Here is a 22,713-nt window from a genome sequence, read left to right as displayed (position 1 = left end):
TTACGATACAATTTAAGTAAAAAACGATATGAATCTTAAAATGCATCGAATCAGTAGATACAGACAATGTATTATTCGATATAATATAATACATATTACTGATATAGATCAATATATATTTTTAAAAAATGATGATGTATATAAAAATTTTTAAATTTTTAAAAAGTGTTATGATTTTTTTTACGATGATTACATGCCAATTAAAATTATTTTATTTTTATAAAAATATATTTTATGCTACGATATACTGTACATGATACTTTTACATAGAATGGACAAAAGTTTATTTTCTTTAACACGACTTGTTTTTTTTAACAGAGATTCCATCATGGATCCTATTAAAGGTGTCAATTCAATTGAACCGATTTAGAACCCGAGAAAAAAACCCGATACTGGTCGGTTACAGTTGACAATTAAAAAAAATTAAGGGACTAACTCATGGGCTCAACCCATTAGAATTGGACTGTAGACCTCATATTTTCATCAAACCGATCTGATCTATAAAACCTATTGTTGTGCAGGCCTTAGCCTCGGCCCTATGCCGCCTTTAGATCCTGTAGTCAAAGCATCCAATAAAAAAAAAAAGAATCAGTCACCATTACATTGCTATTTAGGCGCGTGCATACACGCCCGAAGCTATGACTTGGATAAAGCTCTTTCTAGCGTATAAAAAGAATAAAAAAAATGCAGAGATGACGTGACAGGGCGGGCAGCAGGCAAAGTGACACGCAAACCCTGCAGGGGCAGCGGGCAGCAGAAAACGCCGTGATTCGAAGCCACTAACGCCGTTGTTACAGCACACCAGGACACAAAAAAAGATCAATCACTTTATTATGAACCACGAGCCTCAGCTCCGTCTCTCAAGACAAGGCTCGGACTCACGTTCGGATCTCACAAAGCCCTCCCCCCTCACTCGAAAAAGCCAAGCCAGACGCAAGGCCGAAAAGAGAGAGAGAGAGAGACTGAGGGTTGTAGAGAGAGAGAAAGAGTGGAGTGTGTTTTTCTTAGAGAGAGAGAGAAAGAGTGGAGTGTGTTTTTCTTAGAGAGAGAAAAATGGGCCAGATCGTGAAGAGGAAGAAGAAAGGGAGGCCATCGAAGGCAGATCTGGCGCGGCGACAGCTTTCTCCGTCTCCGGCGCCGGAATCGGAGGTGCGCCGGAGCGTAAGGCGGAGAAATGTGCGGTACGACATAGACTACTACGAGGATTACTTCTACGAGGAGGATGATGACGAGGAAGAAGAAAGGAGGAGAGAGAAGAAGCTTAAGCTCGTCGTGAAACTGAATCAGGGGAGCGAGTCAGCTGAGCCGGCTCGGAGCCGGTCGCGCTCGGAGGCTCGTGGTGGACACGGTTCAGACGAGGAGGAAGAAGAAGATGAAGAGGATAAGCCGATGAAGAAGAGGAAAATCAACGGTGGTGATGTGAGTGAAAGTGATGAAGACGATAATAATAATTTTGATGAAGAGGTAAAACAGTACTTACCTTAAATAAATGAAATCCGGGTCAGCTGAAATCTTGGAGGGTTATTTTTTCCAGGGTTTTTGTGATTGTGTCGTGCTCTCGAGGCATTCACTGCGAATAATAATACTTGTGTGAGAATTTTGAGAGAGATAAATAACAGCCGAGTCAACTGTCAAAAACTAACAACAGCAGAATCTGATCACAGTCCTCTCTCTTTACTTTCTCTTTCTCTTTCTCTCTCTATCCAACTCTATTTGTCCATCTACAACGATTATCTATTTTTCTTTTACACACAAATGTGCTGTTTTGTCTCTCTTTGTATGTGTATTGTGTTGTACTTGCATATTGCCTGCTTTAACTGCTGTCACTGTCTCTCTGTCTGTCTTTTTATTTCATTTGCACATGCAGTCATCTAATCTTTTTATGTCTTGGTGGGTTTTCAACAGGCAAGGGGGAGAAAACTGCGGGCAAGAGGGCAGGACTCGGCTCCAGGTTTGTTAAATGTTGGTTGGTTTTGAGATATTATGTGTCGATTTGATGTGGGTTTTTTTGAATTTGGGTTTTTTGTTTGATTAGGGACCCCGGCAAATCAATCAGCCGAGATTCCTATGCCCGATAAGAAGTCGCTGGAGTTGATTCTTGACAAATTGCAAAAGTGGGTGATCCTTTGTTTGTCTTCTATCTCTATGTTTCTGGTGGTAGTAATGTTGTGTTGCTTATTATTGCTATATGTCAAATTGTGGCAGGAAGGATATATATGGTGTGTATGCAGAGCCGGTTGATCCTGAGGAGGTGTGTGGAATTTGTTTTTTGAAATGTTGGTTTGCATTTGGAAAGCTTAATCTGTATGCAAATTTGAGCTATTGATTGTTTTTGTAGCTTCCGGATTATCATGATATGATAGAGCATCCAATGGATTTTGCTACAGTGAGGAAGAAGCTCGGAAATGGCTCATATTCTACCTTGGATCAATTTGAGGTTGGTATCCATGTTTCATTATTTTTTTGATTCATGGAGCTGTTTCTTTGCTTGGGATATGGGTCTTCTTTGTGGATCTGATCTGAATTGCGTTGCCTATGACGCCACAGTGGGTGTGATTAAGAATGCTGTGACAATCATTTTTGTGTTTTGGCTCAATTGATGATGGCTTTGTTGGGGCTTTATTGGTTTCATTTAAATTTCTATTCCTCCTGGTGCTTCTGCTTATGCAGTCAATGAATTAGAGTCTCCTTTTGTTACTCAATGTAAAGATGGCCATTGAGCGAGGAATATTGATTTAATTTTGTGTTTTGATAGTGGACAACATTTGGGTTATTGAACTCCTGGAGCTCATTCTTTGATTTTGTTGCTCGGGCAATATCTAATCATGGTGCTTAGCATGTGCCGCCTCTGTTCTTTTGATATCATTCATCCAATGTGACCTTCAATTTATTATGCTTCTACACTATGGTTGAACTTGTGGAGGAGCATACCGTCCCCTGATTTAAGAGAATGGTAGAATTCAGTAGACAGATAGACTGTTTATTGAGCTAGTGAGCTAGCAATTATATTCAGAAAGAGTGAAAAAAGAAAGAAGAAAGAGCAATCATACAAGGCTGAGTTTGTTTCCCCATTTATAAGTTGAAATTATTTCTTTTATGTCCCTATTCATAATGGAGATTAGTTTGTTTATATGATGTTTTGATTTTGTGTTTGCTTCAGATAATGTAACACACTGGTTTAAGGAATTATACTTATTTTGGTGTAAAAAATAGGACCTTGTTAATGACATACCATGTTTGTGGATTTGAGGTCGTTCATGGTTACAATTAATTAAGACAGTGATATTTGCTTCTTAGCTGGTTGCTTTTCATTGGTCACTGAGTTCAGTTGATTTGAAATGAAGATATCTATTGGGGGTGCCAACACTCTTAAGAGTTTATTGAGGTAGAGATGCTTGATCTTGTTTATGTTATATTCATGATTGTTGCCTCTCCCTCTTACATTATGATGTGAAAATTTTGTACCTTTGCCTATTAGGTGCCTGTGGATGTTTGAGTCTATAAATGCGAATTTCCTGTGCTAGTGTGTTTATTTGTCTGTTTACATGGGAGAGATAAGTGATTGATATTAAAAAGAAAATGTTCATATCAAGGGGACATCTAGAGCATTTGGTGCATGCCAATTGTCAATATGGGTGCCTTTGCATGTTCATCTGCTTCCTTTTCTCATAGTTGAGCAATATGAAACATTATTTGGATACAGCTTGCTGATTAGCGACGAAACCAACTTCTTGTTATCGTTTCATCTTGTCTAACAATAGCAATGCCTGGTTGCAGTCTGATCAATGCAAAAGTCAGTTTGGTGATAATTTCTTGGTACATTTGTCTGGAAATTCTGATCAAATTCCAACTAAATCTGACCTTGATTGTCAGATTGTTTATTGTAGTTTTGCCTTTTAAGATCAATTTATAAATATGAGGAAGGTAGTGCAGGGGCAGAAGGTTGGAGAAACCACTTCTTAAGTTTGCAATTTACTCCGTCAACTAGATGTTTACTGCTACAAGTGGCAAGTTTTAACATTGTTGACTCGGGAAATTGATCATTTGATTCATTTACATTGTGTTTGGTTATTGTTACCTTACGTGCCGTTTCTTGTTAGATAAGCCTTTCTCCTATGCTTCTTACTCTGTTTATATGTTGTGTTGTAAAGCTGGTTTCCCTTGATGCAGAGTGATGTTTTTCTAATATGCTCAAATGCAATGCAATACAATGCACCAGACACTGTATATTACAGACAGGTATAATGCTCTCTGCTGTTACTTTAGTTTCTTGCTCATTGTGATAATAATCTGACTGTCCAATTATTTTGCAAAGGCATGCACCATTCAAGAGCTGGCAAGGAAAAAATTCCATAGGTTGAGGGTTGGTATTGAACGCTCTGAGAAAGAGTCCAGGCCAGAGAAAGAGCTCAAGTTAGAGAAGGAGCTCAAGTTAGAGAAAGATGTTAGGTCTGAACAGCGACCCAAATCTAACTTTTTGGCAAAGAAGCAAACAAAGAAACCTTTCTGCCGGGCCTTGCAGGAACCTGTTGGATCTGACTTCTCTTCAGGTGCCACTCTTGCCACTGTTGGAGATATCCAGAATTGTACTATCACATTCCAAGCTGGTGGTTGTGATAGGTCAAGCAATACGGATGGGCTTGTAGAGGGTAATTCTTCTCTGGTTGATAATAGTTTAGAGAGGGTGGAAGATTTATTGTCAGGTATCATAATCGGCAAAATTCTGTTGTGGCATATTATTGTTTATAATTGCAGAGTTGGATATATTTATTTTGGGCTAGGGGAAATCACTGTTACATGCCTAGAACTAGGTTCTAAAGTTGGTTTCCAAGTTTTGTGAAGCCATTGCATTGTTGTAGCTGTTGTTATTGATCTTAGGTTTAAATGTTACCATGTAGAGTGTCCTAAAATCTCATGAATGCAGATCCTTGCTAATTGCTTTGATGTTTCAGGGAAGGGTCTCCCATCTAAATTGGGGAGGAAGCCATCTGTGGTTGATGAGAACCGTCGTGCAACTTATAACTTATCCAATCAACCCTTGGTTAGGACAGATTCAATATTCACAACCTTTGAGGGTGAAATCAAGCAGCTGGTTGCTGTATGTAAAAGAAATGTCTTTTTTTCTCTAAGGCCTTTATTGACTGTACTCTACAACCAATCTATATTTGTTTTCTTGAATCAGGTTGGCCTCCATGCGGAATATTCCTATGCCAGAAGCTTGGCCCGTTTTGCTGCTGCTATTGGTCCTATTGCTTGGAAAGTTGCTTCTCAGAGGATTGAGCAAGCACTTCCTCCAGGATATAAGTTTGGTCGTGGATGGGTTGGAGAATATGAACCACTGCCAACCCCAGTATTAATGCTTGAGACCCGTACACAGAAAGAATCTTCCCTGTTTACTAAATTCCAGTCTTCTGCTGCTGTGCAAAAAGATGATACAGGTTTTAAGACCCCTGTTAGTACTAAGGTGCATCCTCTAAGTTGGCCTATTTCAGAAGGGAATTCATCTTTGTTTTGTCCTCCAAATGGGTCAACGTCAGAAGGAAAGCCACCATTCTTTGCTTCTCCCAAAGCAAAACCAAGTGCCCCTGCTAGTGTTCATCAGCTACAGAATTCATTTTCTAGGACTTTTACTGAGCCTGAGAGTAAGGTCTCAAAACAAGTTGAATTGAATTTGCCACCCTCTGCAAGCCAGAATAATGGTGATGCTGCAAAACAGTTTTCAAATAAATTAGAAACGGTAGCTTCTAGGCCAAATCAGATGGTGGCAAGGAACATGAATCTGATGCACCCTTTACCTCCAAAACAGCTTTCTAGTAATGGAGTTGGTAGTGGAGGATTGCCCAATGGAAAAGTGACAAGTAATTCTGGGAATACTGGAGTGCTAAGTCCATCTTCTGATAATGTTCAGATGGCCAGGGCAGCTTCATACTTTCCCCATGGACAGGAGCAAAGCGTCAATGATCCGGTTCAATTGATGAAAATCTTAAATGAGAAGACTCAGAAGCATCAGAATTCTTCAAATCAACCCTCAGCTAATACTCCACTGGTAATGCCTTCAGTTCCATCTGTACGAAGAGATGATTCAAACAATGCTGCAGCTGCTGCTGCGCGAGCATGGATGTCGATAGGAGCCGGAGGGTTCAGACCACCAACTGAAAATTCTAGTCCACTCACAAATCATATTTCGGCAGAGTCATTATACAACCCAACTCGTGAATTTCATACTCAAACTTCCCGATTTCGGGGGGAATTTCCTCATTCTACATGTGTGCAGTTTCAGTCAGAGAAGAACAGTTTTCCACCCCAGGCATTTGTACCACAATCTGTTCATGCAGCAAATGAACCTCAGTTGCAAAACAGACCCATGGTTTTCCCTCAACTAGTAACTCATGATCTATCTAGGTTCCAGGTTCAGACCCCTTGGCAAGGCCTTATTCCGCATACCCAACAAAGACAGAAACCCGAAACGCTTCCTCCCGACTTGAATATTGGTTTCCACTCTCCAGGATCCCCGGCAAAACAGTCTTCCGGTGTTCTTGTTGACTCACAGCAGCCAGACCTGGCTTTGCAGCTCTGAATACATGCCGTCTTTTCAGCAATCGCAGAATCAGGGCAGACTCGGAAGGTAATTTTGGCAACAATGTAAACTTGTGAGAACGTCAATTCTTTATACGACATAGAAATGGCCTATTGCGGAACTCAGACCTAAAAAAGTTTTAGCTGATTGGATGAAATAAGTTGAGGATGTCAAATTTCTTCCTCAACTTGGCCATATTTAGAAGTTGCAGATTATGGAATCATTCTGGGTGGAAATTGAGGGAGGATAATTTTGCATAGAGCTTCTTTTTTTCTCTCATCTTTTCCTAACAAGAATTACTGACTTGCAAAATGGAATGGCACTACTTTTTTATCTCTGAATATTCCCAGGGAGCTAAGCTGAAATGGTTGGAAGAGTTGAGCCACAGCAGATATTGTTTCAATGATTGTTGCCCAATTGATTAGAAATTGTTGATCTTGATTAGATTAAGCAAATGTAAAACCTAGTTGTTGCCTTGTAAATAAGCTTACAGGTAAACTAGTGTTATTATTGATTAGATTATAGTTGTATTTTATGCCTTTCTACGGAATTGCATTGATGATGATTCAGCTACACTTTGGCTGAATGCTGAAGCACTTGGGTTCCCTTACCTTGCTCGGGGTTGGCAATGAGTTTGTTACGAAAGAAGAAAGGTCGTAGGTGACGAAGAAGAAGAAAATTCGTTGAAGAAGATGTCAATGACTTTCTGATGACTCAACCTTGGGTTAGGGTTAATTTAACTCAAGTTTGATACATTTAAGTTGAATAACGGGTTGAGCTTGAGCTGGGTTGGTTTGGATCTAACCCTACATCTAATTTTTGAAAATTTGGATATCAAAATTAATTGAAAAAAAAATAACAATAGTATAGAAGTGTCAAATTATAGAAAAAAGGATGATAATACTATTTGTATAAATAAATTATATAAATTTATTGATATAAATTGAGGTAATAATATTCGATTCGATGGTTTTGAAAAAACAGAAAAAGATAAGCAATCATAATATCTAATTGCAGGTTGTCTTATCGATTTGTGTATAAAGTTTATATCATTTATTTGTATATATAATTTTATTTTTTAAAAAAAAAAATAGGCAAAGAGTTTGAGTTCTAACATCTCATATACCTTTGAGTAATATTATATAAAAAAGTTGTACAATCTTTTATATATAATCTGATATGATAATATTTGATTTAACGGTTATGAATTTAGAAAAAAATAAATACTTATATCAATCTATCATAAGTTATTCTCAGTTTGTATATAAAATCGTGTATAAATTTCACAAAAAGACCGTTTCCATGGCCTACATACAAGCTTGATCGGCTAAAATTTTATACATATAATTGACATAAAAATCTACCAAGAGTACAAAATTTTCTCAGAAAATTGTAAACCTGACTACGGTCTTCTTCCTTTCTCTACCTTTACAAGGGAGCTCTTAGGACCCATTTGCTTGAATTGAATCAACCCCTCCAGGACGGAAGGCCAGAAAACCGAATATGGTAACCATGTTTTCGCTTGTTTTCCGACGCTTTTCCTTCAAAACTCTTGTCGTTTTTCAGCATACAAACATCTCCGTTGCATACATAACGTTGGGCCGGAGAGGCCTCCGAAAAACAGCCGAAAATGTTCGGAAAAAAAGCCATTGATGTTGAACAAGAAGTGAAGCTCAAATATTGTTGGAAGCCAGTGAGACTTGATTTGCTTGATGTTGGACACTATTTATAACAAAAATGGTTCAACATGTCAAGATTGGCGGCCACTTGACCCAATTTATAGAGTTGGTTTCTGAATTAAATATGGCTACACGTTTGATTTATATAAACCATACAAATTAGGCAAACAGTTGTGGACCAAATTGTGGCCTCAATTTGACCTAGTTTAACGTGTTCATATGCTTCTAAAATCAATTTTGAAACAAATTTTCTGTTGGGTTGTTCTGGTTTTTCTTATTTTCATACTTACACCCTTGTTAATCTTTATTTTTAGATCATAAACGTTTTAAAAAGGAAAATTAATTCAATTGACTTAATTTTATTGCGGCAAACCTAGATTAGTCAACACCATATAGATATAATCAATAAAATACGTTCTACCGAAAATATTTAATTTCGACATCTATGATGAACAGTTTGTGATCGTGCTTACAGGGATTTTTACGTTCAACAATAGAAAAATTGTCTTTTTTCTAACCAAAATCATTGTTTCACTTAACTATTTAGTCAATCAATAAAATTATATGTACCTATTTTGTATATACAAATATATACATTTCTTGTTAATTCCTTTTCCGTTTTAACTTAATTTTATATGAAATTTTGAACGAAAAAAATTTTGAAAGAGTACGATTCTCTATATTAGATATGAAGGTAAAATATATATATAAATTTGGCATTTTAATTAATATAATCCATACAGTGTTAGCTAATATCATTAGCTCAAATGAAATTAAATTATTTTAATTAATTTTCCCTTTTTAAAAAACATATAATAATGAAGAAAAATTGGTAATATTGAATAAAAAAAAAATCATATATTAATATTGGTAAGGTATTTTAAGAGATATCATAAACTTGTGTTTTGTATTGGAGGAAAATAATATTTTCGGTGGTTTATGAAAAATGCATAACATTGAAAATAGGACATAAAATAAAATATGAAATTCAGATTATGGGTGGATTGGATATAAGCTTTCAAGTTTGAATAATTGTTGGTTTGGTTCAAACCAGAGTTTGCCTTACAAGTTATTTTTTTTTTCTTCTTCAATGATTCAAATGAATTGAGTTCAATTTCTAATTGGTTGTTTTGTATTTAAGTCGAGTTTAAATTTATCATTGTTCAAATTACTTCTTTTTTGGACCATGATAGGGAAAAGTATTGAGCGTTTGCTTACTAGTACTTCTAAAATTGAAGACTATGCCTATTATATGTGCCTAGGGGTGACACGATTCAAGTTGGATTGAGTTTGAATTATTGTTCAGTTCAAATGAGTCATGAACAAGCTTGGTTTGAGATCGATGTCCTGTAAATGTCATTGCATTGAGCAATTCTTTTTTTTTTCCAGTGATTCTTCTTCTATAATGAATGACAATTTATATTTCACCTTTAGCATTATTGTTTACCAATTAAACAAATCAAACTTAATCTTGAATACTAAACCGTTTTGACTAATATACATCAAACTTAATCTTAAGTGGGTCAAATGCTAAGTTGAGCTTGAGTCAAAAGGTTTTTATATTATCAAATTTAAACTTGAGATTGTTCGGCTTATCAAGCTCACGAGTATTAAAAAAAGGCAATTTGAATCAACTAAAACGATATCGTTTTGATTAATATGTATCAAAATAATATTGTTTTCATTGATTTTGGTTCAATTATAGTCAGATTAGAGCTCAACTCTTTCAAACCTAGTGGGGCTCAAACTGATTTAAAGAAAGTTTGTTAAACTTAAATTAAACTCAAACTAATCCAAACTTGAATTTAACTTTGTACAAATCCACCTCTAGCCGTAAGATACACCCTTTAAAGAAAATAATAAAATAATATAAATTTTTAATTGCTACATAATTATTTTGAAAAATATTATAAATACCTATAAAGTTTTGAAATTCCTTAAATATGCTTTTATTGTATCATCAGTTCTCTAAAAAGGTGTATCCATCTGTATAAGTAATTTAACTGATATAGATTAATATGTATTGAATGATACATTCACTATATTATATCAAATTTTAATACGTTATAAAATATATATAATTTTTTACCCATATTTTATAGTTTATAATACGATATTAATTACAATGGTTGCTGTGGTTCAAATCAGGGGGTATATTGCAGTATTTTAAACTGTAAGATTTCGAAAAATACAGCTAAACCCTTGGGGTAAACGGAAAATTGCTAGCAAATCAACCAACTAAGCCAAGCTGTAAAAAGTAAAAACTAAAGCCGTCTTCTCAGCTCCTCCATCCCTTCTAGGTGGGTCCTCTTCTCTCTTTTGTCAAATCTCAACCGTTCATCTCATCAAATCATCATCAACAATAACAAGATTGCTTATTCTTTATAAGAATCAAATATTAAGAGTGAAAAGTTGACAACGATCTTTCTTCTTGCTTTGCCCATGCAACCCTAAAACCCCATTGGCCTCTTCTTCTAAATAAATTTTTGCTTTTAATTTTTGTCTTCATAGACAATGAAAACACTTTCTCTTTCTCTTCTTTTATTTGTATAATTGCTCACATTAAAGTGTTGACAATGGCAACAATCTTCTAGCCCTTGAAAAACAAAACACATTCTCGAGGATCCATTTTTTTTGTTTTCGTATTTGCAAAGATGTTGATCGATGACAAAAGTAATGATCAGCAACAACAACTTGAAAATGGATCCTCGGGAATGAATGTAGAGGGAGGAAGAGATGGAGGAGTTCAGTTGAAGAAGGGGCCGTGGACGGCGGCGGAGGATAGTATTTTAACGGAGTATGTAAGGAGACACGGCGAGGGTAACTGGAATGCCGTGCAGAGGAACAGCGGATTGGCCCGTTGTGGCAAAAGTTGCAGGCTCCGTTGGGCTAACCATTTGAGGCCAAATTTGAAGAAAGGCGCTTTCTCTCCTGAAGAAGAAAGACTTGTTGTCGAATTGCACGCTCAGCTTGGTAACAAATGGGCTCGCATGGCTGCTCAGGTTCGCAAAATTGCAGGCTCCCATGGTTAACTTTTCTTGTTTTTACCCCTACAAAAACAACACCTTTCTGTCATTTTCTCCCGAAACTTGTAACCTATGTACCACGGATACAAAAACGCAAAAACGACCTATATTTCTTTAAAAAATATAGCAACCTTTTATCAACAATAAGGTATGCACTCAACTATCGTAGTCTGTCAACCGACAATCAAATAAATATTAAATCTGATTAAATAAATTTTTTGAGTGTTCGTTGATAATTTGAGAAGCTAGAGATGGGGACCGAGATGAGTTTTAATATAGCAAAGAGAAGAGAAACTTTAAATGTTAGAGAAGAGGAAAGACAAATTAGAGTTAGGGTTCAAAATTGTAAGAGAGTGATACATGAAATTAATTTTTGATCAATTAAAAAATAGATTGTGATTCTCGTAATGAAACGCTTTTCTAATTGTTTTTTATATTTTTGAAATATTTTATACCAGTTTCAAGGTGTTTCAGAAATGAAAGAAACGCACCATGGGATAAGTTTCCGAGCTTCATAGCCTGAAACAAAAATAATCGGAATATTTTCTCTTTTTTTTTTTCTGTTTTCTTGTAGTTGCCGGGAAGAACTGACAATGAAATCAAGAACTACTGGAATACAAGAGTCAAGAGACGCCAGCGCCAAGGGCTGCCGCTGTATCCACCGGAAATTCAGCCGCAGCATAAGCACCAGCAACTCAGCCCTGCAGAGTCTTCACAATCTCATCATTATCATTCAACTCCTTCAACTCCCACGAGTTCAAATTCACCTTCCTTCTGTTTTCACACAAGTCCCACCGCCACTCACCACCACCACCACCACCACCATCCATACTCTCCGCAGTGCTTCAGCCGCAGCCGCACCCAAATTCCCACCTCTCTCTCCCCAACCCCTCCACAACTCTCCCCTACCATCCAGTCTCCAACTTTCCCAACTCTTTCTCTCTTTAACTCCACAAATGGCTATCAAACCAACCATCCAAACTCAGCTACAAATATGAGCAACGCCTTTATTATCTCTAGAGCTCCTCCTATTCTCCAAAACCCAATTCGTTTCAAACGTTTTCATCCTTCTAACAACAGCCAAAACATGGAGAATAGTCATAATACTATGAATTTGAGTTATCAAAATAAGAACTTTTCGCCTCCTTTTAGTCCTCAGTTCTTGAGAAACCCTTCATCTCCTATACTAACTCCCCAGAGTACAAACAGTAATATTTTCTCAAATAATTCTACGTTGTTGTCACAGCCTTCGTTTTCATCTCTTCCCGTTAACTTCAATGCTCAAAACTCATCAATGATTCCAAGTCTGGTGGAGAAGGATGGGTTTTTGAGCAGTGATTCAGTTGGGTTTAGTTTGAATCCGGAGCTCCCTTCAATTCAAGCGTTGTCTCAGCAAAATGGAAATGGTTTTGATAATGAGAAGTTGAGTGTGTCGAGCAGTGGAAGTGGGTTGTTGGAGGATCTTTTAGAGGAGGCGCAGGCCATGGCTAGCAATTATGGCAATAGTTCAAAGCAGCTAAGCGGTGTGGATTCACTTGAAGATCAGAACAAGCCTGAGTTTGGTGGGTTCAGTCAATGGAGTGATTCAAACTCTGTGAATATATCATCAGGTACTTAAAAGATAAAAAGTTTTGATCATAATGTTTTTACACATCAATTCTCATCATTTCGTTTTGTCATGTAAATTTTAGGACAAATCACTATGTCCCACCCAAGGTTTGATGGAGTAATAATTCTCATATTTAAGTTTGAAAAGAGATTTTTTCATCCATAAGTCAAAATTAATAGTCAGTTTTATTGGTTAAAAGGTATTATATGTCATTTTATGCAAACATTTTAAAGGGCTGCATTGTCAGGTGTAAACGTCATTTTTAAAACTTATTGGGGCTAAATGGATATCTTTCTTATCTTGGTTCAAAAATTATCATATTCACACATATATTTTAAAAATATAACTATAAAGTCATTAGTTTGTAATGTGGTATTTCTACCTTTAATTTATTGTGTTCTTTAGGGGTATAACATCATTTTTTAAACTATTGAGAAACATATTAAAATTTTAAAAATTTTAAAAACACCCTCAAACATTTTTCATATTTCAATAACCCTCCTTGGGAATTTCATTAACATTTTTAATATTTTCAAAATATTTTTGTTTGCTTTCAAATATTTGATCATAAGCCATTTACACTCTTATTTATATTTGTACTAGAAAAAAAATTATTATTTTTAATTAAATTAATATAAATTAGAATATAAAAATTATTCAATAAATTTTGGAGGCAAAGTTTTATTTAGTTTGAGGGCTTTTTCTCTTTTCACCAATTTCATACAAAAATTAACAGATACATAAATTAGTATACAAATTATATATCATTATATTATTAAATAATTTTTAATTAAAGATAAAATAACACTTAATCATATGATAATACATCATGCATATATTCATTTGTGTATTCAAAAGTGTACGCATAACATTGCTCAAAAAATTTAACATAAGGGTGGGAAATCACTTTTTTAAAGGGTAAGAATGGTCATTACATCAAACCTTGGGTGGGAGATAGGTAGTTGGCCTCATGGGAAACCCGAATGCATTAATTCTCAATTCAATTGCAATCAGATTCCATAAAATGATCATTGAGTGTAACACAAATTATCATTATAACATCCATTTAAGGAAAATCTTCATGAAATGTCTTATTTTCACAAAGCACATTAATGGGAAAAGCTGTAAGGTAGATTTTCCTTTCATTGTTTCACAGGAATGAAGCCGAAGGAAGAGAATGAGCAAGGCCAAATGAGTACAATGCATGAAGACTTATCAAAATACCTGAATGAGATTCCCTCCACGCAAGTTCCAGAGTGGTATAATGACAGTGGCGAAGCCTCAAATGGCCAATCTCCAGTAGTAACCGACGATAATTTTGGACTTGACATGCAGCAAATAGCCTCATTATTTCGAGTTGACTCTAACACAGGCCAAGTCAGTGACAATCAGGGCTCCTGCCCTTTTGATAATTTGCTAGGAATCTGCTAAAAACTTCATGTGGAGTTTGAATTCTTAAATAAAGTTGAATGTCTATGTATTTAATCTGGCTTTTGCCTCGTCAATAAACTAACCAATAAGTGATTGCTTGTTTTTATCTCTCCCTCGTTTGATTTCTTTACTCTAAGTTAGAGTTTTTGTTTGATAGTACAACTCGTTTATCTTATTAGTGATATTATTTATTTTATGATAATATCGCTTACCCATAACACAATTCATTCTGTCAATGTAGGGATGATAATTTAACCTAAAAAATATGGTTCCTACCCCATCTTATCTTGTACAAGAAGGGGATTTCCCAACATAAACCAAAACAGGGCCAAAAAGAATCCTCGTAAGCTGAGCCGAGGAGGAGGTGGGAATGTGTTCCACCTTGTGGGAATGGAGACACCCCATCTTGCCCTCTCCATTGCCATCCCTACGTTTATGACCTTCATGTGATACTGGACACTAGCTCAAATGAGCTTAAGCAACCCTCTATATATATATATATATATATATATATATATATATATATATAGAGAGAGAGAGAGAGAGAGAGAGAGAGAGAGAGAGAGAGAGAGAGAGAGAGAGAAACATAAATATTTACTGCATCAAATTAATATACGGCTCTCCACATATCCAGCAGTTAAAAGGCAGCATCTAAGAAGAGCATGAGTAACCTGAACTCCCTTCCTCGGTAAAAGAAACAATTAATGATGCAAAGTTTTGGCCATGAAGACTTTCAAGGTCTTTATTTACATAACTTCGGGTTGACCGCCTTAGAATGATGCTCCAAATGTGTTCTCTCCACTCATGTAAAGGAAGCCATCCTCATCTTTGTTTTCCTCATAAATTGCAGACATAATGGCAGCTGCAACAACAGAAATAAGTATATCAAAGAAGTTGATACTTGACAGATTTTGGATATAGAAAAGCAGGAAACATTTGAGATAACTCTTTACCTGTAGGTGGCAAAATGTTCTTGACAAAGATGAAATTGCCTTTTCGGCACTGAGCTTAATCCTCTTCCGGACGACATAAACAAATTGTCTGACAGTCAGATCAGCTGGAACCAGATATCTGCATTCATCATGCCAAACTCAGGAATGTTACCATATGGTATAAGGAGATTTAAAATGAAGAAAACAATTGTTACAGTTTCGACATCAAATTCAAAATTATAAGATCATCCTTCACACAAGCTCCAAAAACTTTCCATTGTCACAAAAACTTGTTACCATCCTTCACACAAGCTCCAACTCTTGAAATTCATGCACAACAGTCCGCACACAATTACACTTAAGTAACAACAGTTTCAAAAAGTCTTATTCATAGAACTTTAACATAGACATACACTATGATTCAAATGATTAACAATAAGATCATCCTTGATTCATCCATTCAAGATGTCTAAAAGGAAAAATAGATGTATTACTAACTTTTTCTTGTCAATGTCAGGTATGTCACTTCTGTCAGCTTTCTCCGCAATTACCTCTGTGGCCAAAAAAAAGAAAAAAGCAAAAGATGCAAGAGAACTTAAGAACTTCAAGCAAGTGATAAACAAATATGAAACATTCATCAGGAAAGATAAAGTTCATACTGGTATTCTATCAGGATACTTATCCCTGATTCAGGCGGCTTCTGCCTGCCTCCTTTCTGGCATGTAGAAAAATGAATTCACACAGAATAAGAACAATAAGACTAAGCATCCATGTGAGAAACTTAAATTTTCTGTATACTGAAAACAATCTAGCCGAAGCTACCAGATCCTTCATCCCTATGCAAGGCAAACCAGTGACAGTAAAAAAGAAGAAGCCGGTGGAATTTGAGCCTGACTAAAATGTAAGTAAAATTGAAACTGCAAATTCCGAGACATACAACAAAACTTAGGCATGTCATCAAATCTTTCTCTAGAGCTGCATAAAATCTATAGAAAACTAATTGGTTTCAAATGAACAGGATATTATTAGAAACCTGAATCATCATATTATGCATTCTCCAGAACAGATCATTCTAAAGAGTGTTGCTAAATAATGTCTAACATCTTATAGGCAGTCATGGAATATTTTCCTTGACTAAAATGCTATTCATCTAGCATTCTGAAAAAGATTACAGAAAAAAAAAACAATATACTCAACAAATTTCATAATTATCCCATGAAATTAACAAAAAAATCTGTAAAAACGACGACAAAAACGAAAAACCAGATCAAAAATCAACTGATTAACATTATCAAACTGTAAAAATTGAAACTTGAAGTGAAATATATAATCAAAGATATCAGACATCAAGCAGAACATCAGGAACAAACATGATCAAAGTGATGAAATATATATAGAGAGAAAGCAAGAGTTGAAAAGGACAGAACGAAGAGAGTGTTCAAGCTTGAAGGAGCTCTTAGCCATGGTTTCTTCTGAGTCTCCTCTACTTCTCTTCAGTTCTGCTAATTACGAGAGAAAAACAAACAGTATAAGGTCCTTTTCCAAGAAACCTCCTTTAATTATTTTATTTTTTTCCTTTTGTCATAAACTAATTAAAAAAGAGAGATTCAAAGAGTGAAATAAAAGGAACAGATTGTTTATCAGAGAGAAAAAGAACAGAGACTTACAAATGGGAAAGAAGATAAAGACTGAACTGGGATTCGCAGTCGCCGCGCGTTGAAGGGAAGTGATGAAGATGGGTGAATCTGTGATATTTCAAACCATGCGGGCTACACGGCTTTCGCGTGGTGGGAGTCCAGGGAAGTTTTCAGTACGCGAGGGTTTTTTAGTTTTTTAAAATAAATCAGACAAGGTTTTGTATAATTTTTAATTTTAAGGGAGTAACTTGAAAATTTTTACTTTATGATTTTCTGACATATAATTTTGTAAATTTTAATCCATTTTTTGAATTAAAAATATATTATAAAAATTAATATATTTTTATTTATTTAAAAAAAAATGTCGTCGTTACATTACAAAAGAAACAAAATCTATTAGTATAGATGATCATGCATGAATATCAAGTAATACTGGATTCGAAACAAATTTATTCGAATTTGAAATGAGTTTAACTTGAACAAATCCAAACACAAATCAAAGACAACAAACTCAAATCAGAACATGAGTTAGAAAGTAAAATAAAAAATAAACCTAAATATGAACCCAAACTATAATCATGTTTGATTTGTGAGTCTAACACAACTTGCTTGAATTCTTAATAAACGATATCGTTTTCAACCTTACCTAAAGATAAAACTAGATTCAAAGCAAGGTTATTTGAACTCGAAACAAACTTAAACTCAAACCTGAACCCAAACCTGAGTTGAACCCAATTCAAAACTAGCCAAAAGAGAGCCAGACTCTATTTGAATTCGGCTAAACTTGTTTTCAGTGCTAGTATCGAGATACGATGTCTATTATCATTATTTTTCTTTTCCTGAAGACCAAGGAAAGAGAGCATCAGAAGGGGGATCTTCATCACTATTTTTTTTACAATCACATAGACAAGGTACAAATCTATCACAAGCAATACAAAAAGCCGCTAATTCATCAACCACAAGGCAGCAAAAGCTATTAGCCCAATATCAGCACTCATTAAGAAGGTTCCATCAGCTCTGCACTCTCACAAAATGCCCTAGGAGAGCGATCAAAGAATGGCTAAAATACAAACTCTTATGTTTCCTTTCTTAAAATTGCCTTTGAGTCTCTCTGCTAGTCTAAAATTTGAGCAGAAAACTCAGCAACTAAAATCTCTCCTCCTTGTCCGATGCATATCTGCTTCATTCGATGTGTCGATATTACAAATGTTTATCTTTAGCAATGTCTCAAAAACAACCTCAAGCCATTTACTTGCTTCCTCCTGAGCTTGGAATAAGTGTTGTTTTTTGGTTTGTTTAGAAGACTGCATTCCACAAAGCATTCTCCCCTTCGCCACAACGCCGGTGGACCTCTTTCATCCTCTCGGAAGACTTGCAAATGCCGCTGCAGCTCCAATCAAATGAGGCAACACACACATTGCCTGCCTGAGCCTTCCACTCACAATCTGTGGTAAAGCATTCACATCATTAGAATTTTGCATCACATTTTCGCTCTGATAGCATCTTCACCAAGCATCTAACTGTCACTCTCTTCATAAAGTTTAAATCACTGATTTTCTAATATCGATGAAGTTGAGCGTTGCATGATTGGTAATAAGTTCAGAAAAGTAACACAACAGTAGAGTTCGTATAATTACCAGGTGGGGTACCGCAACATAGTCTCCTGTCATCAATGTGCTCTACATCCAATCCGATAAACCATGAGCCTAAAGAAACATCCTCATTGGCATACTTGTGTAGCATATGCCTAATTAAAATCAAAGAAAAATGGTTCAGAGGAAATCCAATTGACTTTGGTACACAGAATTTAACCACTGATTCTTTGGATGATCTGGGAACTTACTGGTTAATTGATATATAAGATGCCAAATCTTTAGAAATAGCATAAATCTGCCCTGTCGCATGACGGAAGTACTTGTTTCCTTCTCCACCGAATTTCCAGTATTCGGGTTCATGGTACCTCACTCCCCTGTCCATTGAAAATATAGTAATAAAATGTTAAATTCTCTGAAGAGAGGCCACATGGATAGTTTAAGAAGATGCTTGGCTTACTTTTGAGCTAGGACTGGACCAGATTTCATGCAGCCTATGTATACTCTGGGTTTCGATCGATGCCTAGCCAAAGTAGCTCCAAGAGTTGCTGCAAAAACATAATAAATGAATGGCATGTAAGATTAAAAGAAAAGAAAATATATTTTCCATTTTTTATAAAAGAAATTGAGGAAAATATTTTGTAGCGATGAGTGGCCTTCTGACCACTTCAATTCATCTAAAAGAATTGCATCTTTACCTATATTTACATGTACATCATCATCAACTTTGACATAGAAATCAGCATTCCACAAAGCAACTGCAGTGGCAAAGAATATCTTCGTCTTGGCTGACAATTCAAGGTAACCTTCAACATGTTCCTGCTGATGCATTTTTTTTCTTAACTTCAGCATATCTATAGTTAAAGCTCACACTATCTGCGAAGTAGTTTTGGTAAAACAGAAGAAGTCCTACCAGTCTCAAAATGTCACCATGTCGTTTATCTTCTGCTTCAATTGCTCTATCGAGGATACCACCCGAAGTAGCACTAACATGAACAAAAAATCAGAGAAATGTGTCAAATTCCATCCATCAAGCACATGCTTGGTTTTGCAAATTAAGAATGTAATGAATGAATCATTGCTGTATAGAATTATATATAAATGTGTCCACAAGACGAAAAATTTCATAAAGTTGTCTTCAATGCCTCACCTGTGACCTATTACAAAGCGCATGACTATGCCCTTCTCTTCCTCGAGCTTCTTCCTTTTTTCACCTAGTTTGCATACAAACTTATTCACAAATCAATTAAATGTTATAAAACAATATGGTCAATGAAAAAGACAGCAAGTAAGTATTTGACGACCTTGCGGCATCCAAGTAGCACGAACTGAATCTCTTCGCTTTCGGCTGCTAAAAGCAGTGTTGATTCCCACAACCATTAAATATTTTCTTTTACCACTTGATTCACTAATCTTTGAGTCGTCTGACAAGGGAGAACCATTAATAATTGATTCCTGTGCAGCTTTTGCGGCAGCCAACTCCATCTCCAAGTTTGAGACTGTTTTATCCAATGTTCTGCATTTCATAAACGGTCAAACAGATAAACTTATAATTAAATTCACTGCAATGAGCAGACATAAATCTGATAATATCCTCACTGTATAGCATGATGGGTCTTCGAAACCTCCCCGAAAATGTCCTCTCGTTCACGCTTTGCATCCTTCTAAAAGAAGAATGAAAGAAAGAAGAGGTACCAATATGTTAGCAATCTAACAAATATTCATGTCAAGGTGAAAAATTTTCAAGTTTCAAATGATTGAATAATCACATGTACTGTATCACAACCCTCGGAAATCAGCTTTAGCTTTTCTTCTTCACCGTCCATTCCTCTCGGTATATCTTTAACTTCAGGAACTGTCCACATTCTGTTACTAATGCAAGCATATAAGATTAAAAATAGCAGTAGTTGCTTTTTAAGCATCTGTTAACATATGAAACAGAATGTGCCAAACGCGATCAACTCAAGTCAAATTCAATTACCGTAGAATGAAACACAGAAGAAGAAACCAATGAACAACGAAAGATTAGATTACAACTATGAAAGCAAATGCCGCACATCTTTCCATGAAGAAAAGTACTGCTGGTAACTATGATAACTTCCTCTTAATTTTCGGATATAAGACTAGTGTGACGGTAAGTTCTTAAAAAGCCTAAAGAAGAGCTCCATGACTCTTCAGGCTTCAGAGGTCTTTTCTGGTTTGTACCCCATAGCAACCATCCGGATTCAGAAATCAATACGCTGCCATGACAGCAGCATGTTAATTGGACTAAACTGAGTTCCCAAAGAAGGGAAATCACAAAGCACAGCTAAAAAGTTTGATGTGTTACTGTAGCAATCGACAGTTCAAACTTTGATTGAATTGGCAATCAACAGGTCAAATTCAAATTCTGAACAGTTTTGAATCCATTACATAAATTTCAGATTCATCTACTAAGCATAGAACCTAACAAACCAAAGAATTAACAGAAAAAAGGAATCTTTTTTCATAAATATTATCAACACATCTACAGGAAAATTTCATCAAAATCAATACTTTCCAGAAATAACAACAGAAGCCACAAAAGCTGGAAGTGCAGTTCAAGAATTTCAAAAACAAAGAGAAAGCAAGCTACAAAGAGAAAAATTACCTATCAGAGAAGAGTATCCCTGTGCAAAAGCAGCCAAAACAAATCAAAATAGTCCATTTTTTTGAAACTAAATTCTTTGAAGCTGACTCTAACCCTCCTCCTCCTCTACTCTTCCAACTCATTTTGCTCCTCTTTTATCTCCTCAAAACAATTAGTCAAGAGCTAAATTAAAACAAACCCCACTCAAATCTCAAGTCAACTACCTCGAAGACTCCAAATTTATATCCAAAAATAAAACTTTCTCCCTCAACTCAACTCTACAAAAACACATGAACAAGCATGGTTTAATTCACATCTCATCTCTTTATCCACCTCCAGGAGACTTTAAAGACCAAAACTTGCTTGTATTTTGGTGTGTTCTGACTTCTGAGGTCTTTGTCTTTGTCTTTGTCTTTGTGTGTATGACCAACCAATCTGGCTGGCTTAAGGTTCTTCGGTGAAAATGAAATGAGAAGACTCAAAAACTTGCTCTTGGCGATGTTGAACATTTATATAAATAATAATCATATGAAAATGGCTGTAAATTATCCAACCGACATTTTAACAGCCTTTCTTATTAAACTCAGATTTGTCTTGATTGTGTGCGCATCTCCTTCCTGCCTCATACATGACATTATTGCTACCCCTCTCTCCTATCTGTCTTGCAACTTCAATAATATTTATTTCATTATTTCGATTAAGTGCATCACAAAATTGTCTTGATTTATGGAAAACAAAAGAGGCTATTATACGCTCAAACTCTTTTATAGCTAAACTCATAGAAACTAGGGTTAGATTCGAACCGAGTCAGCTCGAGTCTTACAACTTCAATAATATTTATTTCATTATTTCAATTAAGTGCATCACAAAATTGTCTTGATTTATGGAAAACAAAAGAGGCTATTATACGCTCAAACTCTTTTATAGCTAAACTCATAGAAACTACGGTTGGATTCGAGCCGAGCCAGCTCGAGCTCGAGCTCGGTTTGGCTCGATTCGAGCCCGAAACGAGCCAGGCTCAGCTCGGCTCGATCGAGCTCAAGCCGAGCCCGAGCTGGCTCGGTATATTTTTTTAAAAATTTTTTATACAAAACGACATCGTTTTGATCCATATATATGTACAAAACGGTGTCGTTTTGATATAAAAAACGAGCCGAGCTAAAAACGAGCAGAACTCGAGCCGAGCCAAATTCGGCTCGAGCCGAACTCGAGCCGACCATTAAAAAGCCGAGCTGAGCCCGAGCTGAGCTCGGCTCGAATCCAGCCCTAATAGAAACAACACTTGAGAAGTAGCTAGAGTCAATCAACAATGTGATATATGTTGTTGATATGTTAATCAATTCAAAATATAAATAAAAATCTTATAATCAGAAAGAACGTAAAGATTTTCACTTAATAGTTTACGTTTTCTATATGTACAAGATTATATTTATATTTTATCTTATATTTATAAAAAAAAAAACTTCTCTAAATTCATACTTTTGTATTAGGAATACCCGATATTATATTTACATATAACTTTATCTTATACCTTATAAATATAAAAAATCAAACATAGATAAAGAAACAAAGGGACATAAAATTATTATTTTTGTATTACACAATCGATACGTATAAGTATA

The 22,713-nt window shown here is 35.7% G+C and overlaps 3 protein-coding genes, 1 long non-coding RNA gene and 1 pseudogene across 9 annotated transcripts; 2 read left to right on the top strand and 3 right to left on the bottom strand.

Moving 5' to 3' along the window:
* Positions 1-333: 333 nt before the first annotated feature.
* LOC123201854 lies at positions 334-1,776 on the bottom strand. Its single transcript, XR_006498880.1, has 2 exons — positions 1,481-1,776; positions 334-554 (listed from the first exon to the last, which is right to left on the bottom strand). It is a non-coding gene; the product is annotated as an uncharacterized LOC123201854 (long non-coding RNA).
* LOC123201853 lies at positions 810-7,170 on the top strand. 2 transcript variants are annotated; one of them, XM_044617419.1, is made up of 9 exons: positions 810-1,464; positions 1,906-1,951; positions 2,036-2,114; positions 2,206-2,251; positions 2,339-2,437; positions 4,171-4,239; positions 4,316-4,649; positions 4,953-5,098; positions 5,183-7,170. In XM_044617419.1, the coding sequence occupies exons 1-9, from the start codon at positions 1,054-1,056 to the stop codon at positions 6,575-6,577; spliced, it is 2,625 nt and encodes an 874-aa protein (XP_044473354.1). In that variant the 5' UTR covers positions 810-1,053; the 3' UTR covers positions 6,578-7,170. The 2 variants fall into 2 exon arrangements, with proteins under 2 accessions (XP_044473354.1, XP_044473353.1); XM_044617418.1 differs by having other exon boundaries at positions 814-1,464; positions 4,316-4,703.
* Positions 7,171-10,910: 3,740 nt separating this feature from the next.
* LOC123201771 (transcription factor MYB120) lies at positions 10,911-14,322 on the top strand. Its single transcript, XM_044617325.1, has 3 exons — positions 10,911-11,258; positions 11,857-12,892; positions 14,048-14,322. The coding sequence occupies exons 1-3, from the start codon at positions 10,911-10,913 to the stop codon at positions 14,320-14,322; spliced, it is 1,659 nt and encodes a 552-aa protein (XP_044473260.1).
* Positions 14,323-14,901: 579 nt separating this feature from the next.
* Positions 14,902-17,092, bottom strand: LOC123202059 (annotated as a pseudogene).
* A 562-nt stretch (positions 17,093-17,654) lies between these two features.
* LOC123202058 (probable beta-1,3-galactosyltransferase 3) lies at positions 17,655-21,691 on the bottom strand. 5 transcript variants are annotated; one of them, XM_044617778.1, is made up of 11 exons: positions 21,113-21,691; positions 20,253-20,355; positions 20,083-20,147; positions 19,788-19,999; positions 19,634-19,697; positions 19,397-19,469; positions 19,182-19,305; positions 18,944-19,031; positions 18,735-18,860; positions 18,529-18,638; positions 17,655-18,336 (listed from the first exon to the last, which is right to left on the bottom strand). In XM_044617778.1, the coding sequence occupies exons 1-11, from the start codon at positions 21,232-21,234 to the stop codon at positions 18,188-18,190; spliced, it is 1,236 nt and encodes a 411-aa protein (XP_044473713.1). In that variant the 5' UTR covers positions 21,235-21,691; the 3' UTR covers positions 17,655-18,187. The 5 variants fall into 5 exon arrangements, with proteins under 5 accessions (XP_044473713.1, XP_044473714.1, XP_044473715.1 ...); XM_044617779.1 differs by having other exon boundaries at positions 19,182-19,302; XM_044617780.1 differs by having other exon boundaries at positions 20,253-20,349.
* Positions 21,692-22,713: the final 1,022 nt, after the last annotated feature.

The sequence above is a fragment of the Mangifera indica genome, chromosome 18 (assembly GCF_011075055.1).
Source record: "Mangifera indica cultivar Alphonso chromosome 18, CATAS_Mindica_2.1, whole genome shotgun sequence".
In the NCBI taxonomy this organism is placed as follows: Eukaryota; Viridiplantae; Streptophyta; class Magnoliopsida; order Sapindales; family Anacardiaceae; genus Mangifera; species Mangifera indica.
This window is presented reverse-complemented; position numbering and strand designations above follow the sequence as displayed.